The sequence below is a fragment of the Mixophyes fleayi genome, chromosome 11, assembly GCF_038048845.1.
Source record: "Mixophyes fleayi isolate aMixFle1 chromosome 11, aMixFle1.hap1, whole genome shotgun sequence".
Lineage (NCBI taxonomy): Eukaryota > Metazoa > Chordata > Amphibia > Anura > Limnodynastidae > Mixophyes > Mixophyes fleayi.
In genome coordinates this window covers 31121152-31144939 of record NC_134412.1, presented here as the reverse complement: position 1 = coordinate 31144939, position 23788 = coordinate 31121152, and the positions used below count along the sequence as shown (strand labels likewise).

General features: G+C 38.5%; 1 protein-coding gene across 2 annotated transcripts in view; it reads left to right on the top strand.

The window, feature by feature from the left end:
* Positions 1-1018: 1018 nt before the first annotated feature.
* The window catches only part of LMTK3 (lemur tyrosine kinase 3), a 61206-nt gene continuing 38436 nt past the window's right edge, over positions 1019-23788 (top strand). The window contains exons 1-3 of one of the 2 annotated variants that reach the window (XM_075191389.1): positions 1019-1217; positions 1511-1638; positions 20214-20344. In XM_075191389.1, coding sequence (XP_075047490.1) covers positions 1551-1638; positions 20214-20344 — 219 coding nt within the window. In that variant the 5' untranslated portion in view covers positions 1019-1217; positions 1511-1550. Of the gene's footprint in view, positions 1218-1507; positions 1639-20213; positions 20345-23788 lie in introns of both variants that reach the window. The other variant, XM_075191388.1, reaches the window with a different exon arrangement.

Genomic DNA, 23788 nt, shown 5'->3' with positions numbered 1-23788 from the left:
GATGTGAGTGCGTTCTTTGTACAGCGCTGCGGAATCAGTGGCGCTATATAAATAAATGAATGATGATGATATATTGCACTGAGATCTTGATAGTTGTGGTACACACCATGCACATGAAGGTAGAATGGGCATCAAAAATCATATAAAAAACATATATGTCTTAATTCTAGCAATTGCAAATGCAATATTATATAACAAAGTAGAATTGAAGAAACACAGATATTTGTTACCATACCATAACCATACTTATGTAAATTTTCCTTAATTCACATTTCAACAATGTTTGTGCTTCTTGTGCATAGCACACCACACTCTGCAATGTCCCCAAAAAAAATCATAATTAAAGAATTATTGATACAGATTTTATTAATGCAGCTTAAATGAAAATAGTGCAGTGACGTCCCAGCTTCTTAATTATATGTATGGGTGACTGATACAGTCATTTTGATACCCAGGCACCTGCCAACCTTTGGACTAGATCATAGTTAATATGACTTCCTCAGGTGATGGAATCACATGAAGAAGCCTCATGACTCATTATGCTTTGCAGCCCTTTGAAATAGTATCAGCCATCCCCACAATGGAGGTTAAGTCAGCTCTGCCTTTCCACCAAATTATCTTCAGCCCTTCTCCTGCAGTTTCCCAGTTAGTGCTGCTGCTGCTGCTGCTGAGGATGCTGCCATGAAGGTCTCCATGACGACACCCTTCTCCCTCCCCTTTACGGCAGCTCTTTTACTAGAGACCTTAAAAGACAGCGCTGACAGCCAATCGCTTCCTCTATATATAAAGACAGGTAGGCGGGACAAAAGGAGGATCTCTTATCCATCACATAGAAGGGGGCCCTTGCAACATACAGAGCAGAAAATATCAATCTCAGCTTCATTATATTTATTTAATACATCATTTGCACTATTTATTCTTTTTGTAGTCATACACATATACATGCATATATTGCTATATCCATGTTTCTATGATTGTGTGTATTTTTTTGGTATACCTAATAGCAGACAAAAATAATACTACTAAATAACATCATTCTTAACAACATTTTCTGTCTGCGTCCCCCCCAAAAAAAGGTGGTTGGGTTTTTTGCTTTTTTTTTTACTTGACCATTTTGTGTGTATATTTTTATTCTTCAGACAAGCGGAGTATTGTTTTTTTATCATGAGACCCAAAGCCCTGCATTCTGCAATGCCATCATACCAATGGGGAAGCAGGTAAGACTGGGACAATTCAATGGCCCTTTTACTCTCTCTTTTCTATTTGCGATGATGATATTTCCAGGCAGCCACAATAGGGACACTGACATAATTTATACAGACAAACACATCCACGCATACACCGCATTGCTCTGCTGTGTCCTTTAGTGTGCTGGGGATTTTCATTACGCAGGAAGCACAGTATTTTATGTTAGCTTATGTTGTACTGGATATGTGCTTGCATGCTATCTGCATTCATAATGTGCATTGTATTCTGTTTGTGCTTTATTTTTTATCTCGTGCTGTAGCAGAGTCTGATCTATCCAGGACCACGGATTTTGTCCCCCTAAGATGCTGAGACTGGACCCCCTGTTTATTCTGGTGGTTTCCATGTCGTATTTCAACCCCGAAAAGGCCTTGGCAGCCCCAGCTGAAAGCGGTGAGCTACCCACCCCCTCCTTCTTTTGTCCTGTGTCTTATTCTAATCCATTCTATGCCATACAGACTGCATGTGCTGTTATTTCACCTGGACTTTTAATGTCTATTCGAAGCATCTGCAAACATTTTTTTTCTCATCCAATTCATTTGTTTCTCCCATTTCAGTCTGTGTTGCACAGAGCATCCCAGTTATCTCATCACTAGTCATTCATTTATCCTTCCCTCTACCATTTTTAACCTCTGAAATCCTTTGTTTATTCACTGTTTTTGAAGTGGTCTTCTAAAGGATTTCTCCGGATAGGCTGCAGCTTCCGATGCACCATAAAAAAACGCCTAATTGTATTAGCAATTAGATTTTAACCATTTCTTCATATACGAGATGTCATTATGTACTGTGTTTTTATAAGTCCAGAACCAGAAAACAGTCACTCGCAAGTCCATGTGTGGTGATAAGGTGATGTTATGTACTTTATTGTTTTTAGGGGGTTACTGAATTGTTTAAACATTCACTTGTTTTAAGATTTGCCAAATTTATAATATAGACCCACAAAACATTCTTCTTTAAAGGATGAACTCATCTCATCAGTGTAGATCATTATAAAATGAAATGAAGTCTTGTTTGCTTTTAAATTTGAAGCATGCTTTAGCACGTATGCTTCTCACTGTTAAATCCCCTAGGATCTATCAAGTGTTTACCTGACTGGCTCCCCACGGTATACATGGGTGTGATTGTACTTTGTATCAACAGAAAATGATATCACACTGTAGCATGGGAGAGAACAAGCAATACAAAATGAAGTACCATAAACAAATATGAATTATTTTCTTACAATGTATTCAGTGCTATACACATAATTTTTGGATTTCAGTACAGGCCTTATGAGTGAATATACCTTAAACTGGTAAATGAACCCACCACATGCTCATACCCTGTTATCCAGTTTTTACTAGAAAAAAAACAGTTGGTTGTTAAACACCAATATAGACTATGTCAATAAAAATAAAAAAGAGTAAATAAAATTGCTATGAATCTCATCCTATGCTGTACCCTAAACAGTGCTCCCTTATGCATGTGCCTAAACTAAAGTGCCTGTATATTAAATGTGGCCCTATTTGATGCCTAAGGAATGGAAAGTAAGGATAATTCGATCACTGATGTAAGCTGTATAGTTATCCAGTGCAACAAAATAAAGGATGCAATCACCATAAAATTCACACATCCACATTGCTAACACGTTTATTATGGAAAGAATTGCCTTTGCCTATCTATCAGTTTTTTTTTTAGCTGACCTTAATACCACGCAAGTATAAGTATATATGAATTTCATAAACCTAACCAACTTTTGTATTAGGTCAATTTAACATAGTATTAATAATAGTTGTTTAAGTATATTTACAGTGTACTCAAACTTAATTTATATTCCAGTAGTATCCTAGCAGAAGACGTTGCTCATTACATATTGCCATATATTAATAGTATGAATGTCTGTCTCGCATACAACAGCATTGACCGGATCAATAAGTACAAAGCCCTTTTAGCCCTTTTAACAGCAGTGCATCTTACAGTAGACTTTTTTTTTTTATTAAAAATCTTCTTTTCTGTTCTCATAAAATTTTCTTTGATCTCACTATATACAGCCAAACATTGCTTGCTGTGAGAGACATCATCATGGCAGCTCCCTGGCAGTGAAAGCTAAAATTTAAGAACAAATGTAATATAGAATAAAATTCTATTATTTTTTTTTTATTTTCGCATGCACAGATGTACAGATTGAACACTTTTCTTAAAGATGAATGATGCAAACTCCTGCCCTGCTATCATTAAAATAAAATAGAGGGATTGGGGTTATTGCAGTGTAATCGGAAACGTTCACCAGTCTATTGGGGTCACTGGTTTTGTCGTGTAGAAATGTGATTAATATTTATGAATGGACGCCTCTTACATGAGCATTGAAACTGAGTGGTTCAAATTTTTGAGTTTAGTTAAGTTTTAAGGACACTCTTTAAGGACCAACATGTTATTCTCATTTTTGTTTATATTTTGACCTATTGTTTTGTTATCAATGTTAAGTGAATATTAATGATATAAGAACTGTACACATAGTTTAAAAACATCAAACAATACTTTCACTAAAAGAGCAAGTGCTTTATATTGTTGTTGTTATTTTCTATTAAAGTATAGTTCTCCCCTTTCTAACTAAAATGCTGTTACCATGGAAGTAGCTGCATTTATCAAATTACTATTTCTGATGTTCACCAAAGTAGGTGCTGGGGGTTAATGGAGAAAGTGCTGATCTTAAACCACAGTTAGCTGACTTATTAGTAAACAAGATCTTCTCATCTTCTTTCATTGATTTTTCTGTACTGTTAATCATGATATGTCCTCTGTGATTGTACAGCACAATGGAATATGTTAATGCTATAGAAATAAAGCATAATAGTAATAAATATTATAATTTGCTGCAAGTGCCTCTCTAATGTATACGACAGAAATGTAAATGATCATAAAATAAGTATTTGTTATTACACTGCCCACTAGGACCTGAGAAAACAGCTGACACATAAGTGCATCCATTTTAAAGTTGGCACTATTTAAATTTCTTTGAACACGCTGAAACAAGTTACTAAATTATAATAGCATAGACTTTGGATATGCCATTAACAAGGCTGCCTTGTAAATTACATACTCAGAAGTCTTCCCTCTGGCGATGAAGTTTGTTGCTTTTGTATTTGTAACTAGTTTCTCAAAACTGACCCTTTTCAGTTCAGTAAGCCTGCCTGTGTAACAGTTCACAAACTTACTCTACACTCTACACTGATGAGCACCAAGAAGAGAGAAACAGTTGGTCTATAGATGGTATGCTTTCTAAGCCTGCGTCACACTCTGACTGTCCAGTGAGCAATGCCGGCCCAAATATCCACCTTACAAGGCAGCAGCCTGAGGAACATGATTGTTTAGGGGCGCCACAGTAACTGACTACGATCAGGAGCCTATCCTCCGAGTTGAAGACTCGGATACTCACCATACTGCATGTCACCCCATCTCATGATATCATACAGACATTGAGGGTGGACGGGTTATGCTGGTGCATCAAGGGAAGACTGTGATCTATCAGTCATGCATATCACATGACGATGATAGAACACATTACATGATCATGTCAACTGTCTGTCTGGGATGCACAAACAGGTTGGATGGTCCTGCTGGTGAATAAAGCATTGACTCAAAAGATTGCCACGTAAATGACATACCTGAAAGTTTATTAATGAAGTGAGTTTGTTTGACTCTATAGGGAATTGAATTGAATTTAGTCCCTATTTATCGATTTACATTTCAACCTGACAAGTAAACAGTCTCTACTTTGTGAGTGTAATGTATACACTGCATGTGTCCCTGTACAGTGCTCTTAGGGCTAGATTTACTAAACTGCGGGTTTGGAAAAGTGGAGCTGTTGCCTATAGCAACCAATCAAATTCTAGCTTTCATTTATTTAGTGCATTCTACAAAATGACAGCTGGAATCTGATTGGTTGCTATAGGCAACATCTCCACTTTTTCAAACCCGCGGTTTAGTAAGTATACCCCTTAGTTTCTATTGCATCAAATGATAAAGTAGATATACTTTTGTTGTCTGCTCTGGTCACTGTTGATCATATATAAATTAGCAGTAAAAATAAACTGAAAACAACAGCCAAGCTAAGATATAATATTATGAAAGGGGAAAAAATCTCCCGTTCTGGTCAGTGGTAGGGCTACCGTTGGCAACAAAAATGTACATCCCGCCGGTGAAGGCTTCCCTCTGCCATTGCTTGGGGGACCCTATTTAACAATTATTCTTAGAATAAAGCATGTTTTAAAAAGTAAATAATGTTACCAATATTTATGTCATCGTTAAAATAAATTCCATCCATTTTTATGATATATTTATATATAATTTTTAGATTAGTAAAACTGAAACCCTAATCTGGGCTTTTCGTTCCATCGCGCATGGGCGATGCCAGGTCAGACATGCACACAATTGGAAAGTTAACTCTTACTGCTCCAAAGCAGTGTTGTTTATAAGGCTTAATATTGTTCCACTGCCTCTATGATCTTTTTGGTCATATGCGACGATAAGTGTTTTTTTTTAATAACAAATTGTTGTAAAAACAATCATCATGATCTCCAAGATTTTGATCAAATGTGCCCCATAAAGATGAACTAAAAATTCCAATGGTGTTAGCATTGTATGTTCATCAAAATGTTATTGGGTAAGCATGAAAAATCCCCACAGAAAAATTGCTCACGGCTGAAACCCCACTGACATAAATGCCCGCAAGAAAAATGCTCACACGGAAAATTGCTCACACAGAAAAATACCCACTTGGAAAAATACCCACATGGAAAAAACTCACTCAGAAAAATACCCACAAGAAACATACCTACATATAGTAATTTGATATTACTGTATAAGTACGGTATATTAATTTATTGCTATACAAAAGTGGCCTGTGTATGAAGAGGGCTTTAATGCCCTTGAGTGTAAATGTTTGTAAGGTAAATACAGGAAATTGTGAACAGGTTTTTACCAACAAACTTTATTGAGAATGAAAATAAATAAATAATGGAAACAACAATTATTTAATAATACAAGTTATTGTGAAGGAAGTTCTACAAACTACCAGCTCAGTAGCTGAGGATGCTCAGAATCTTCAACGGACTAAGGGGTATATTTACTAAACGGAAGGTTTGAAAAAGTGGGGATGTTGCCTATAGTAACCAATCAGATTCTAGCTTTCATTTATTTAGTACTTTCTACAAAATGACAGCTAGAATCTGATTGGTTGCTATAGACAACATCTCCACTTTTTGAAACCCGCAGTTTAGTAAATCTAGCCCTAAAAGACTTGCCGGAGAACCCAGTTTGTATCTCATTGCTATATCACTTTAACATTGTGTAGTCTCCTTGTGCTCCAGGCACCAGCAAACTGTATTGTAAGCACCAATGGGCAATGAACAATTCTATGGACACGTGTAGTACATTACAATGCTGCACATTTGAATACACTTTTACATACTGTAAATGAATATTTAAATGTAATATATGTATTTTCATGCAAGTAGGCGCTTCAATTGCCTATTCTTCAGTAATGAAGCTGATGATGGTGCCATCTATACTTTAAGCTACGGATATTGATTTTTTTATGCATTTTAATTGCTTCTCCTTGCCAAGTTTCAACCTGCTCTTCCAAGGTAGTATCTCCATTTACACATCTAATGACTAAATAAATTATTGATTATGACTGTAGGTAATAGAGGAACCTGATTGTTATACCCCTGCTGCAGGGGAATTATATGGAGAAAGCTGATCAGAAGAGAGCATAGGGCAGTATGCAGCCTATCAGAGTCTAGCTATTATCATAGTGAGATATCTTACAGACCCTCTCCAGGTCAGTGGAAGTAATGGAGAACATCAGGTTTTCTTTTTTAATATATGCATAATGCACAAAGCACCATATATAAAGCACCGATCCCATATGGTGACTTGTTCTTTTCCTTAAATACTATTTTTCACTGTGATGACTACATTACCGCTAACTTCCCTGTAGTTTTATGTTTCACTTTACTTTAGCAGCTAGTCGCAATTTATTATATCTAACTTATATTTTATTATTTATCATTCAATTATTGAAATGTTCCATTGTCAATAATTCGTAACAAATGTATTTTGTATCCCCTACAGTTGTTGATCACTACAAGTTAGTTACCATCATATTATAGTTGTAGCTATGCTCTTTGCATTGTTCTTTATCATATTATGACTGTAGATTTGTAGTCGGGTGACTTGTGACAAGCCCCTCTATAGCGTTGTCCATTATCCAATTGTGACTGTCAACCATACTTACCAACTTCCTGTTGGTCAAATCCGGGAGCCTGCAGAGGAGGTGGGCGTAACGGGGGGCGGGGCTCCAAAATGGCGTCATTTTGGACCCGCCCCCATGACGTGATGACGCAAAACGCGTCATTTGACAGCCGGGGCGGGGCCAAACGCCGCGATTCACCGGGAAGCTCGGCGTTTGGGACTTAATTCTGCCCACTTCACTAGGAAGTGGGCAGAATTATCCAGATGCGGGAGATTGCCACACTCGCCCGGGAGCCCGGGAGACTTTCGCAAAATGTGGGAGTCTCCTGGACATTCCGGGAGAGTTGGCAAGTATGCTGTCAACACTGTGGTATTCTTCTCCATACTCCAGAAAACATAGTGGTAGGTTAATTGGCTGCTGACAGTGTGTCTGTCGCTCTCTGTGTTAGGGAATTTAGATTGTAAGCTTCCATGGGACAGGGACTGATGGCAATGATAAATATGCTCTGTACAGCGCTACAGAATTGGTGGTGCTATAGAAATAAATGATGATGATATTCTGTAATTTTTATTATATGGGCAAAATTGGCATTGGACCAGAGTTTGCTAAGACACTGAAGGGCATGGCAGTGGGACTAAAATGGGGGAAAGCCCTAAAAGACTCTGCTACCGACCCATCAAAGTAAAGTACATATCAGTATAGTGCATTTCATCACATTGCTAGAATGCCAACAGATAGGTGTAACTTGATGGACCGGCCTTTTATCAACTTTGCTAACTGTAGTTACAGCCTATCATCTTTGCCTGTGGATTTCACCATTACAATAAAATTGTTGCTAACTACGCTGTAATTTTCACAATTATAATAAATTTGTCTCTTACCCAATGTAGTTTTCCCCCTCACAATTATGGCAGTATCAACCTAAAAGTCCGCTGTATAAATGGTACAAAACAGTCCTTTAGAAGTTAATAAGGCTGTAATATAAGTGCGTGGGTAGTAATTGTGCTTAAGTGCAGACCCCAACACCAGTAACTTAATAAATGTAGTTTAGAGAAAATTCATGTACAATTCATTTAAAGTTGTTGCTAACCTCTCACTGGTTTTACTATCCTAATAAAATGGGTCCTTGATGTTCACTAGCTTTCAACATCAAGGCAAAGTTTCTGAAGATTCTAACCTCTTGCTAACCGTAATCATTTTGTTGCTAACCTCTCGCTGATTTCTATCATCACTGTCAAGTTTTCACTAAAGTCTCTCTAGTTTTCACTTTAAATCTCACACTGGTTTTCACCATCAAGCGAAAGTTGTCACTAACTTCTGACTAGTTTTCATTATTATATGGTTATAGCATACCTCCGGACCGTCCCGATTTAAGTGGGACAGTCCTGATTTGAGGCCTCTGTCCTGACTCTGTTGCAGGTAACTCCTTCTATAACTTTATAAATAACTTTAGTAATTTCCTGTACACTAGTGAGATGTAGTTGAGTTGCAGCTTCATCCTCATCACTGAAAGTACTACACGTGACTGATTACTTTTAAATACATTATTATTATTATTATTATTATTACTAGAATGAAGCACCGAAATATACACAGTGCTGTTCATTGAAAGGTTCGTCATACCAAAAATAACATACAATAATGCAAAACAGAAGGTAAAAATGTCCTGCCCAATTGAGCTTACAATCTAATAACGCTAGATATATAAGGTAACAGTATAAGAATTGTAACTGTTGGTAGTACATAAAAGTAATGCAATATACATCATTAAATGCCACAATAAAATAAGAAACATTAAAGTTCTTCCTTATATTGAGAGCTTTCATATTTATTCAAATATGATTGCTCAAGGACAGTACAGTACAGTGTTTCTGTTGTACGATAGTCCTGAAAGGTAACATGTGCTATTTTAGCTGTAGAAGAACAGTGTTGCCCATAAATCAATAAATGGACCCAGAGGAATACTATAGTACAGCAAAGGGAGGCAGCTGATTCTGGTTCAGCCAAATAAAATGAATTCATTTAATCAATTGCTATTTTTTTGGGCACAATGTACAGCATAGACTTTTTCTGCATTTTATAAATGCTTGTAATAAGAATAATAACAACAGTAATAATAATAATAATAATAATAATAATAATAATAATAGTAACAATATATAGTTTTTATAGTTTTCACTAATGAAATGCAAATGATTATGATAACTTGTTTATAATTGAGCACTATTTCAGTTGCCACTTCAGGCAGTAGAATGACTACACATAGCAGTTCCCACTAACTTCATTGCATACTTGCCAACCTTTTTAATCTTCTTTCCGGGAGATCCCAGGCAGGGGTACGTGGTTGGAGGGCGGGAAGGGCGCGGCGCAGTGAATTGCGTCATTTTGCCCCCGCCCCTGTGAAAAAATGCAATTTTTGTCGCGGGGAGCGGGGCCAAAATGACGCGATTCACTGCAAATCATGTTATTTTGACAGCAAGATGCCGTTTGCGGGATATTTGCTTGCTCTCCCGGGAGTCCGGGAGATCTACCTGAATTTCGGGAGTCTCTCGGACATTCCGGGAGAGTTGGCAAGTATGCTTCATTGGCAAATTTAGCGCCATACACAGAGTAGACATGTGTCACGGCAAGAAATGTATAACATGGTGTAGTATAACAAAACGCATATATGTTATGCTACATACATAGGTGCATGTTAGGGTCAAAAGCTAAATACCTGGCAAATATAGTATTGTATTTCAACCATAATAGTGAATAGTTAGTATTTGCTGTTAGAATTATATTCTTAGTTTGCCATGCATAGCACAGTATAGTGAAAAATAAAATAGTTCAATGTTCATTATATATAGCCCAATGTTCTTTACATAAAGTAAACTCACATGCACATCACATTTTGTTTCAATGCATTTCATATTAAATGCTAGCATAACAGACTCGTGTCCATAAGTGCAGAATATATACCCTCTTGACACCTTAAATAGTACTACTATGTCCCCATATAGCTTTATTTAAACATGACGCCACCAGCCAAGTGTCCCATGCCCAAATTAGCACTCATCCCCCCAGTATCCCACCAAACTACTACCGCTCTCAGATGTCGAGTCCACTCTGCTACCAAGCAACCTTAGTCATAGCAGTCATTGGTTTAAGAGCACATTTGCATGTACTATTTAATATAGATTGGCTGAAACTCGCTATACAAGTGCTATCTCAGCACTGTAACCAGTGCACTGATGCTGCTCCCTGTAGCAATGGCAGTGTGCTCTGAGAGGTTCATGGCAACACAGTCATTGGTTACAGTGTATGCAAATCACCAGTAAGGGGGTCTGGAGTATATATGACTCTAGTTACTGTATTTACTGTGAATACTAGCCATACTATGTTGCCCTGTTTGGCAAATAAACAACCAGTATATTGCTGTGCTGTCTATACTAGCCACCAGAATGGATCTCTTCTGTGTATACTTGCTACAATTATTGGGTTCTGCAGTGTATACCTTTCACCAGTATGGCATTCTGCTTTGTATACTCGCCACCAGAGATAGTTCTGCTGTGTATGCTTGATATTAGTATGGGACCCCCGCTATGTATACTAGCACCAGGGTGGACTCTGTTGTGTACTCTTCACCATAATGGGCTCTATCTTGCATACTTGCCAACAGAAGGGGCTTTGCTTTTTATACTGTGCCCATAATAAGATTTCCTTCATTTAGTTGCTGCTAGCAAGTGACTCTTCTGCATGTGTCTGCCGCTGCTGTGCAATTTTTGTACTGTATGGAGTCCAAAAATTGCATAGCTACGCCCCAAATTAGAGGCAGACACATACAGCAGAGCTCCATTCTTTCTTGTGTACCTTAGCCACAAGTATAGGACATTTCTTTGTATGTTGGGCACAAGAATGAGGCCTTTGCTGTGTGTAATTTTCATATTGCTCTGCTTTTAATACTAGCCACATTATGTTGCTTTGCTGGGTATATAAGCCACGAGTGTTTTGCGCTGTTATGTGGATAAATGCCAGTGGTAGGCTGGTCTGGGGGCCATCTGCCCCCTGGGCCAGTCCCATAGTGTGCTGGGTCACTGGGCCTCATGCATTTTTTTTCCTTCAAAATGCTGCTGAGTCTTGCCCCCCGGGCTAAAATTTGCCAGCACTCCCCTGATAAGATCCACCAGTATGGATCTGTTATGTCTATACTTGCCACCAGTATGGGGATCTGCAAAGCATACTAGCCACCAACATTTGTATTGCTTTGAATAGTTCATTCATTTCCATGCATAATGGTTCAGTCTTGGTCCCCAATTTAGTTGTCCATACCAGCATGTAACAATGAACTATCCAAGGAGAAATATATTACATTTACTTTATTTTTCTTGAATGGCTCAGTAACATATATATGCCTATTTTCATTCAGCAAAGGGCCAAATGTAGCATTAGGCTAAGTACCTGTTATGGAGGTGTCTGATATTTTGGCAGTGCTCGTTTCCTCCACACTGCTTATGTCAAACTTTACTTCTTTCACCAACAAAGAAAAATGAATTAAGAGAATAAAAAAAGGCACATTTTATGAGTTTTTCTGAGATAGGGATTAATTGTGGTCAGAAGCGATTATATATTCTGCTCAGTATCAGGACTGGCAATGCGAGATAGTGAAACCTAGGTAATAATGAAATACCTCAGTAGAAGGTTTGGCTTGTGGATTGGATGGAGCTTAGAACACTAAAGATGGTGTGCTCTATAGATATAAATACAGCACTGATTCAGCACCTAATTCATCTACATATTTACATTATTCATATGAAAAGCTGATGCCTTACTTTTTGCTGTTGTCTATTAATTATGAGTAAAGGACTCGATTGGAACAGTACTTTTCATGGTAAAAATGTTTATCTGGCTTGGGTACTTTTTCCCAAAGCTTCAAACCCCGACAACAGTTACAGCAACATCCGAATCCTGAGGAACCCGATATATTCTTCATCTCGACTGTTCAGAAAAATGACTTGAAGTAAATGCCATCCTTTAAGAGCCTAGCAGCAGAGAATGACATTGGTGTGTACTCCGACACTATTATTACTGCAGTTAGAAGCTTCGGGAAATAGATTACCACTGGTTTATTTGGCATCTCTCATATATTTGAGTACCCATTCTTAATTGGCAAGTAGAGTTGTGCTAAATTTATTCGTTACGGAAAGTGAAGCAAAAAAAACTTTGTACTTTGGCAAAACCATGTTGCACTAGAGGGGGAGGTAAATTTAAAATGTGATAGAAGATTTATAGTACGGGTAGGGCCTGTCCTAGATCAACTTTAAATTTCAGTGTAAAAAAAAGCTATCAAGCTTTTGTGTGCTACATAAAAAAAACAGCCAGTATTTAACTTATGTGCAAAATAATAAACTAACTTGCATCCCTTGCATTGAAACATGGTTTACCCCTTTGTTGCCTTATTTCCCTTAATGAATCAGGCCCATTGTTTTTAGAATAACTAATACATACTTACCTACTTTGAGGGATCCCTGAAGAGGGGTGTGGTGGGAGAGTGGAAGGAGGCGGGGCATGGCGAATCGTGTCATTTTGACTTCGCCCCAGCGGCCAAATGTGTCGCTGGGGGCTGGGCCAAAATGAATGATGAATCGTGTCATTGAGGCCCGTCTGGGACAGGATGCCCATTCCTTGTAAAATTAGTCTGTGCCTAGTTATGTGGGCTGGCAGTAGAACCATCGCTTGACAATTCAAACAGTCCGTTTAGGATCAGCCCCTTTGTAATATATATATATATATATATGTGTGTGTATAATCAGTTTAGCTTAATTTATGTTTCAAATTAATTATGAGAGTAGGAGAACACGGCCTTTATTATGTTTGTCCCTTTTGTGTGTTTGAAGCTCTTTATTCCATCAGATGAAGTGCGCCTCACTGACTGATCCTTTGTTGCCATGCAAATCTGTTGTTTATGTTGCAGGGTGTTTTACAACTAATTGGTTAACTGCATATGAGAAAAATCAATATTAATGAATAGAGTTGTAAGGCACTTTTATATTGCCGCTATTATAATAATAATAATTAATTAATGGTCTCCGGAAATTCATGAATCATTTTTAATGGAAGTGTAAGTAGTGGCATTGTAATGTTATAAATGGGACGATACTCTGGCTTTTTGCAGAAACAATTAGAAATCCGCGGGTATCCAGATAATGTAATCATGATGCTATATTCTAGCATTATGATAAAGAAATGCACAGTTATTACTATTATTATTATTATTATTATTATTATTAATACTATTATCCTTTATCTATATACAGGGGAGGGCTGGCAAATTTTAGCCTGGGGGGGAAAGACTTGACTCAGCAGCCTATTAGAAACATTGTAAAGGAAAAAATTGCAGGTGACCCAGCCCAAGGTAGCCCACTCTGGGACTGACCCGGGGGGCAAATGCCCCCTTGCCCCCCAGCCCAGCCCACCCCTGTTTATATAGCACTAACATATTAGGCAGCTCTATAGAATCAGATAATATATATGGCCATTCACAAATGTATTTTAACTCACCAGCCATCCTCTTCACATCTAGCATTACTGTGGGTGGTCCTGCAAAACAACCTTGAAGATTAAGAGTACTTACCATCACCATTGCTACAAAGGGTCCTCGTCTTCTAGGGATATTTGAAAAAGCGATCGGAGATAGGGCCTGATTCATTAAAGAGAGCAAAGCAAAAAAAAAGAGTAAATTTGCACCTTGGCAAAACCATGTTGCATTAGAGGGGGATGTAAATTTAAAATTTGGGGGCAGATTTATAATTGGGGAAGGGTATGTCCTAGATCAACTTTAAATTTCTGTGTAAAAATAAAACTATCAAATAGTTGTGTGCCACATGAATAAGCAGCCAGTATTTTCCTTATGTGCAAAATAATAAACTAATTTGCACCCCTTCCACTGTAACATGGTTTGTCCAAGAGCAAATTTACTCCTTTATTTCTTTTACTTTCCTTAATGAATCAGGCCCATAATGTGCAGACAAAGTTCTGCACATTATGGGCCTGATTCATTAAGGAAAGTAACACTAACTTTAGTGTCTGTGTTAGATACTAACACAGTGCTATTTGTGCCTCCTCTCCCCCACTATCAGTGCTGGAATAGAATCCATTGCAATGTGGTGGGGAGTAGTCCAGAACTGCAGGACTAGTTTACAATCTAAATTCCTGAGCACAAAACATAGTGTTCAGCAAAAATGGGATATAGTACATGTAGGGCTTTCCAGTCTTCCATTGAGGCGAGGTGAGATTAATGTCTTGGCGGCGCAATTCTTCGTCTCTCTCCTGGGCTATAGCTTGTCTCTCTACACCTCACACCAGATCCAGATTAAGACCCCATGGGGCCCCAGGTTAGGTAGTGATTTTTTGAGCCTCCTCTGATCCTCCCTGCCAAAATGCCTTTGTCGTGATATTCCCCTGCACCTTACCACCTTACCACTCTATTCACTTACCCTTGTTGTCCTTTTATTTATATTTGAGTTTGGAAAGAGTGATGCACCTTAGCTCAGCACTCTCTCTAAGAAGGTTGCTCTGCTGTGATTGGTAGTTCAGCAGCAGCTCGTTGCTAAACCACCAATCATAACACAGACAGCATCATGAGGCAGGGATCGCGTGCCTGCGCCTGTCTCATAAGGCCGATGTTGATGTCATTAATAACATGGTAGCTCAATCTCCTGCCCTTAACAACTGAAGTGAAGCAACATTGCTAGTTGCATGGCTGACTTTCTACTGCACAGCAGAGCTGGCAGTGCAGCAACGTTTGAAAGCAATAGGAAGTCGCAGGAGAAGGGAAAGGGTAATCCAGAACCCTCAGTGCCAACAGAGCCCTAGGTGGAAACCTAGGCTGCTTAGTGGATAATCTGGCTCTGCTTCCCACAGCCCTCCTTCCTGCAATCAATGAAGAGACACAGTTACACTCTCTGTGCTTATAGCTGGACTCAGCTACCAAGCTTCAAACTACGATATGCTCTCAGGGTCTGGAGGAAGCTGGATTGAGCAAACAGGGTCATAAAAGAACCCATTTTATTTTGTTAAATACATATGGTCTGATTTAGAAGTAAAGAAGTAAATCCAGCTAGAAGATGCCATTTTGAACCTTGGAAAACCCATGTTGAATTGAAGAGGCACTTTTAAAATGTGTTGGCAGACTTAGAGCTTTGAGGGGGACATGTAAATCATAGTTTCGAGCTTGACTTGGTAGCATCGGCTTTAAGACGTTAAAGAATCATAAGACTAAGAAAAAAATCTTGGGTATTTCCACATGTGGTTAATTTAAAAGTTATTGCCTGTTAATGCCAAACATGTATTCAATGATTCATTGTGATAGTCTGGCCACTGGGCGGATCATCATCATTAACAGCTATTTATATAGATCTGTTATCTGTTACTAATGTATAATGCATGATAGAAGCAATAACTAAGAAGAGCAATGAATTCATAAGATTGTATTTATATTAATAAATAACGATTGAGAATGAATGTTCTGTATGTCATTGATCATTTACTATATTTATTTAAAAAGACAGAAATCACCCTGTCTTCAGCAGGATGTATATTTCCTTTCATATCAAATGTATGTATTGGTCACGCACAATATCAGCAAAGTTATACTGAAAATATAGGGCCTGATTCATTAAGGAAAGTAAGGCAAAAAAAGGAGCAAGTTTTTTTCTTGGACAAAACCATGTTACAATGCAAGGGCTGCACATTAGTTTATTATTTTTCCCAAGTTAAATACTGTCGGTTTTTCATGTAGCACACAAATACTTGATAGCTATATTTTTACACTGAAATTTAAGTTAATCTAGGACATTCCTTACCCCAACTATAAATCTGACATCACATTTTAAATTTACCTCCACTCCAATGCAGCATAGTTTTGCCAAGGTGCAAAGTTACTCATATTTTTTGCTATACTTTTCTTAATGAATCAGGCCCATAGTATCCACACAAACAAAGTATGAGCGGCACTCCAATTTAGGTATAAATACATTTCACATACTTATTGATATAAAAGTAAAATTTTGGAGCAATGCCTCCATTTCTCAAGACATTACACAAACAAGTGATGGGAGACCAGCTTAAATAGCAAACATAAGTGTACAACTGATGTTAGAACATTGAAGTGAATATATATAACCTATAATACTAACTATAACTTAATACCATAAACATTAGTTCATAAGAGAGGTAGTAATTGTACATCACAATTGATTACAATTATCAAGACATTCATCATATTTTAAAGTGAAATTGTAACTTGATGCACCGTCCTGCACTGCCTTTACATGACCCACAATATAAAATAAAATAGACAAATAATTAACATAAAATAAAAATTTAAAAACATTTTAAAAAAAACATAAAAAAGCATTCACAAAGTCCTATGTATACTTCATATATAACTTGTCATTTAAAGTCCTCAATAAGACCATGGGGAGTCAGGTGGACGCATTTTACGTCAAAACCGCAGACCTAAAATGCGTCCAACAAAAGTCACATTAAAGTTTGTAAGCAGAACCTCACTTAGCTTAAGAAACACACAACTCACCTAACCTTGTTATGTGTGTGTACTGCAGAATGATATGTTTAAAGGGTATGGTATTAAATGTATCATCATGCGGTAGAGATGCCATCAACTTGCGCCAGGGGTTGAGCATCTGCAAAAGATACACCTTCTTCATGCACAGTACAGAAGTACATAATTTACACAAAAAAGACATTTGTGTCCAAGAGCCCCAATGTGTTAAGGTTAAAAATCCAAAATGGTTCTTTGTGAAGCAGGTTTTATTTCAGGGCTTTGCCTCCAGTATCAGTAAATTGCCTCCTGTAAGATTTGCCAACATCATTTGCAAACATTGGGCCTGATGATGAGTTAGACGTAAGGATTGACATACGTTACATCCAGAAGAATTACATAACTTACACAGCATGCAGAGTACCACGTATCATAAGAGATCTGCGAGACTGAATAGCAAGCAAATGGCATAAATCCCAGTAAGATACTCTTAAAGGATAACATACGTTAAAAGTATATAATACACTTTCAGTGTATCTTGCGGTGCAGTATAGTTAATAAATTAATAAATGAGAAAATGCGAAGGCACTTGTGTTCAAGGTTTAAAGCACTTAAATTGGGCCAGGGCATGATGAGACCTGTAGTGCAGGTTTCAACATTCTGGGTTTCAATATTTGGATATGGAGATCGCGCTCTACTCTTTAGGTAGCAAGAGCTGCTCAGCTAAAAAAAGGAATCCCTTCCTATGTTAATAAAAATTGGTAAAAAGTGAGCGCTCGATTGCTCCTTTGAGGGAACAATGGTCAGTGATCTGGAAAGCTAGATAATAAATTAAATGACTAAAATGAATCCTAGGTGTATGTAAATTGCGACCAACATGGAATTGATAATACTAAAAACTAATATTCACCATATGGATACAATGTTAACAGATAAAAACATGCATTTAATAAAAATGACATACCATGTGTGCCGGCCACAGCGTGAGTATCATATAACAAAATTTTAAATATCAAAGTACATGGATAAACGATACTAAACTGAGAATATCATACAACAATATTGCATGAATGAAAGTCCAATCTAATGTCCACCAATTGTCCAATAAAGAGGTCCAGTATCAATGTTAGTAAGTCCCAGAGGGAGTGTAGTAGATTGATGAGCGGGTAACTACGAGTCCTGTGGGTTTGCCTGTTTTAGTGCAACCATAGCCTATTGCTGATACTTACACGTTTCATCACCCCAATTGTGCCAATAGCAGCCTTGGCAACACTAGAGTTGATTTTACTTTGGTGGAGGGGGGTCTTTTTTTATTTTATTTTTGTAGCAGGCGGGGCAAGGTCTTTGCTGATAATCATCATCATTAGCACGGATCTTGCACCATGGGGCAAACAGGCATGTCTGCACTTGTTTCTATCTCTACATAGGTAGTAAGGAGTGTTAACATGTCCCTATTGTACTCAGGCTCCGGTAATCCGCCCTCCCCCTGTTCCGAGAGACCAACAGCCAGATGCCTCTCAGTCTGCACACAGACTGAGGTCTATGCCATTTTACTGTGCATGTACAGTAAGGAAAAGTGCATTTTGCACTTCCGTTATGTCCAAATTAGAATCAGGCTAATTATGTAATTTTTCTTTAAATCACCCAGTAACAATTGTTTCTTTACATTTCTTACTTTCCTTCTTGGTTCTTCACGATACATTTTTTTTTCACATGCCTTGTTCACCTTCAAGTGAGTATTTGCTAATGCTGGAGCAATATTATCATCAGCAGCAGCTATTATATAGCACCACTAACTCCACAGCGCTGTACAGAGAACTCACTCATATCAGTCTCTGTCCCATTGGAGCTTACAGTCTAAATTCCCTAACATACACACAGACAGAAAGCGAGACTAGGGTCAATTTAATAGCAGCCAACTAATCTACCAGCATGTTTTTGGATTGTGGGAGGAAACCCACACAAACACAGGGAGAACATACAAACTCCACACAGATAAAAAGACAGTTGTCAGCGCTTATCCTTAACACTGCATATCTGTGTGTGTCTAGCAAAATGAAAACATGAGGTATTAGTTCATATTTTGATCAAAACATTTAAGCCTGCATCCCAGCGTCAAGGGCACCTCATTATATGCAGGTCCTACACTGACCTATATGCTTTAAACACCATTAAAATGCAGTTAAAATCAGATGCACTCAACTCCCAGGTATAGGGGTTTACATCTAACACAGATAAGGCCACGGTCGGGAATTGAACTCATGGCCCCAGTGCTGTGAGGCAGAAGCGCTAACCACTAAGCCATTGTGCTGCCCAATTCATTCAGTCTAATTAATCTGCTAGCATGGCCAGCATTAGCCAAACCACATGGACAGTTTAGTAAATAGATTTCATTGGAAGAATTACACGAAAAGTATTAATTTAGTAGAAATATTATAGCCCTGTGTGGGATGAAAAACATATTTACATTTAGTGATTGCATTGCAATTCTGGTCATTCAAACAGTCAACGGTTCCATTTTTGTTTACTTTTAGAAAATGTTATTTAGGTCATCTTCAAACCTACGTCTGCCTTTATAGTACAATTACCAATTACCTTATCCCTCCAATATGAAAACATAGCAGATTCTCTAAACATAGCTCCAAATTTTAGATGATCTCTTATCACTTGTACCCGCAATGGATTGAGAAAGAAAATATTCATCCTTCAGCAGTACCCTGTTACTCTATTTAAATCATTAAATATGTGAAGGTTACATGTTCCTATATTAAAGGGCTGTTGTTACTTCTTGTGTGTGGAGAATATATATTTTCCTTTATCATCTTCATGACAATGTGTTCTAGTGTAGGTGTTATTTTCTTTCAATGCATATTAATACAATAAATGTGAATTAAGATAAGAGTCCTCTCCAGATGGGAACTGCAGCCTAGAATTGCTTTTGCTGTATTGTGTTGCAAGGTTTCTGTTCCCTTTAGCTAAGAGATGTTTTGTATTGCTCTTTTGTGTTATTTGACATTCGACAATTGATTCTACATTGTAAAGGCAGAAACACAGAATTCAGGTTGTTGAACAACGCCAATGCCTATCTTGTCTCTGAGAAGTGCTGGAAATCCATAATGTGAATTAAATCAATTGTTAACCATATCTGCAGTACCATTTTACAGCCCTTTCTTCTACCGTATCTTTTGGCAGATGGCTCCTCTCAGAGGGCCCCACTTGCTCCACCATATGCCGTGGTACTTATTTCCTGCTCTGGACTGCTAGCCTTCATCTTCCTGCTTCTCACCTGTCTCTGCTGCAAGAGAGGAGATGTTGGATTCAAGGTGAGACCGATGGCACAAAAGTCTAACAACTGAATCAGACAGCCAATGTTAAAGCATTTTTGTCTGAATTGAGGTCAATTATGTTTTTTTTTGTGCAATTCCAAATCATTTTGGGTCATAGTATAAAGTGCATAATTCCAGTGATGGAATAGACAGATATATGAAGTATGCTATTTTTTGAACGGTGTCGGTCTACATACCCTTCTCCATACTTTCCATGATCAGAAACGATCCCTTTCTTAACCATCATGAAATGTGAATGTAAATAGTTTAAATAAAAGTCTCTAAACATCATTCGTTTTCATGAAAGAACTATTTTCCATCATCAGAAACATATATGTAAATGTTATCAGAGGGGTTGACTGATTTAAGAGTCTCTGCTACAAGCTTGCATTTTTTTATGTGCACTTCAAACTCCTTGTCCCCTGCTAGTGATGAATACAATAATCTATGAATATGGATACAAAATGATTGCCAATCTAGATCAATATTTAATTAGGATCTGTCAGATGTCAATCTGACAAATGATGATCCCGATCTAACAATGTTTGCGGTCATTGTCTAATTTCAGTAATCAGTCTCCATAGGATCTGACCATTTAAGATCAGAATGGCCAGATCTGTCAAATTTGGCAGGACACTTATGACCAATAGGGGAAGAGGATTTGGTCATATGGCACTCCGACCTAACAGCTGGAAATGCCTGTGTATGGGTGTTTGAGAAATAGACCACTGTTCTGTTTTTCTTTTTTTAATGTCAATATATTGTAGAGACCAGAGATGAGCAAAATTTTCAAAACTGTTTCACAAAATATTTACATGATTCTGCATTTGGCTGTGAATTTTTGCATTCTTTCCAGCGGTAAAATTACCTAAACCCCCCCCCCCCCCCTCCCAGCACTACACATAAAATTATTACTATTATTAATCTTTATATATGGCGCCACAAAGTTTCCGCAGCACGGTACAAATACAAAAAGAAACAGTAGACCAAAACAGTACAGGGTAAGACAGGTCAAAACAAGTAGAACCAAGACTCCAAAAGCTTTAAGCACAGCAAGTACAGTGAGAAGAAGACATGGAATTGAGACAGAAGGGAAGAGGGCCCTGCTCGTAGGAGCTTACATACTAAAGGGAGGGGAAACACAGCAGGCACGACACGAGAGGAGACAGTGGAGGGGATCAGGTGCAAGAGGAGAAAGGGAAGAAGGGAGGTGAGGAGAACAAGGCTGGAGAAGGTTAGGTGGATAGCTGGTAGACTTTGAGGAACAGATAGGTTTTGAGAGCCCGTCTGAAACTGCTCAGATTAGGGGACAGATGGATGGAGCGGGGGAAGTTGTTCCAGTTGAGAGGACAGCACGGGAGAAGTCTTGAATTCTGGGATGAGGTGATCAGAGTGGAGGAGAGGCGACGGTCATTGGCCGAACACAGTGAACAGGCGGGAGTGTGAATGGAGAGTAGATTAGAGATATAAGGGGCCGTGGAATGGGAGAGGGCCTTGTAGGTGGTGGTGAGGAGTTTGAAGAGGATTCTGTAGGGGAAAGAGTGCCAGTTTAGGGCAAGGCAGAGAGGGGAGGCAGAGTAAGAGTGGCTTGAAAGAAAGATGAATGTTGCAGGCGTATTGAGAATAGAGCTCAAGGGAGGGAAGATGGGAGTGAGGGAGCCCTGGTGAGGAGAAGGTTACAATAATCAAGAAGGGAAATTATGAGAGCGTGGATAATAGTTTTGGTGGCGTCCTGAGAAAGGAACGGCCGGGTGCGGGCAATATTTCGAAGTTGGAAACGACAGGATTGGGCAAGAGATTGAATGTGGGGGGCAAAAGAGAGGGAGGAGTCAAGGATGACACCTAAGCAGTGGAGTTGGGGGGCAGGAGAGATGGTGGTGTTATTAACGGTGATGGAGAAATCAAGGTTGTTAGAAGATTTAGAAGGAGGGAAAACAATGAGTTCAGTTTTAGCAATGTTGATTTTGAGAAAATGTGAAGACATCCAGGAGGAGATGGCGGAAAGGCAGCCAGAGACACGAGAGAGAAGGCAGGCGGAAAGGTCAGGAGAAGAGATGTAGAGTTGAATGTCATCAGTGTAGAGGTGGTATTGGAGACCAAAGGAAGAGATGAGATTGCTCAGAGAGGTAGTGTACAGTGAAAAGAAGAGGCCCGAGAACAGAGCCCTGAGGGACTCCAACGGAAAGGGTGGGGGGGGGGAGAGGATGAGTCAGGAGTGGAAACAGAATGGCGACAAAATGGGCATTCTGTGGAATGGTAAAGCTAAAATATAACTAAAAGATTGTAGTGGCAGAAATTTGAACCTCTTCAACATGGCATTATTCACCATAAATTCTATTTATGTGAACTTTTGCTGCAACTTCGCTTATTTCTATTATAGACATGAAAGGTCATATTTAAAACCTACACTCCCTACCTATCTTTGATCATTTGTTTGATACAGTCTCTAATAGTATATGAGCTTCTCATACTTGCTGACATCAAGCAGATGAAGTGTGTGGGCATATTAAGCAGATATTTTAAGTATATACATACCCGCCCACTGAAGTTAGAGAACACTCACTTTTCAGGTTGGTGGATACTCTCTACTACAGAGTGTATAAAAAAAAAAATTAAAAATTGTTTACATATAGGGTTACATATAATGGAAATAATGTTTTTGTTAAGAGAATAAATCTCATGGCAAGGATGGCATTATAAAGGGGTTGTATAGAGAGAGAATATTATATGATCCTTTAGGTATATCACAATTCCCATATGAAAGGACTACACCAGGACTCAGTTACCTCTTGTAACCACCTCATATTTGTCTTGGAAGCACTTACAGTTGTGGATGCAAGGTACTTTGTATTCCTGCAGTATGGGAATAATAGCTCACACAGAGACTGATAAACCAGAAACCAGATTTATTATAAGCTACATAGAAGTTTGTAGAAGCATCACAAATAATCCCCCAACTAATACAAGATATAATCATAGATTACACTAATGTCAGGGAAACAGGGAGATACAGGGGAAGATGGAGACACGAACAAGTCACTGTAGAGATCTTAAAACAGTCAGCTGCTGTTAACCATAATTGTCCTTCACCATTTATCTTAACTGAATCTCCTTCCTCTTCTGGTTCAGGAGAAGGCTTTTGAAGAACCACACCAACAGACCCTGCTTCCCCGGAGCCAAGACTTTTTAACTCTCTCCACTTCTCACGCCCCCCAGGTGAATCCCCACCTCATGTCACTGAGAACCTGGGTCCCTATTTTGGAGAGTGGCCACACTGGGAGATAACTGTCTTTTGGTCCTTCCCATGGCCCTTGTAGAGGAGGCTCCGGCAGGTCTGGGGCTGTTGGTCCTGAAGCAATGGGGCAGATTGGATTTACACAAATGAAAACATTAGTTTATCCTGTCTCAGGATCAGTGTAAAGGTGTAGCTGAATAGTGTGT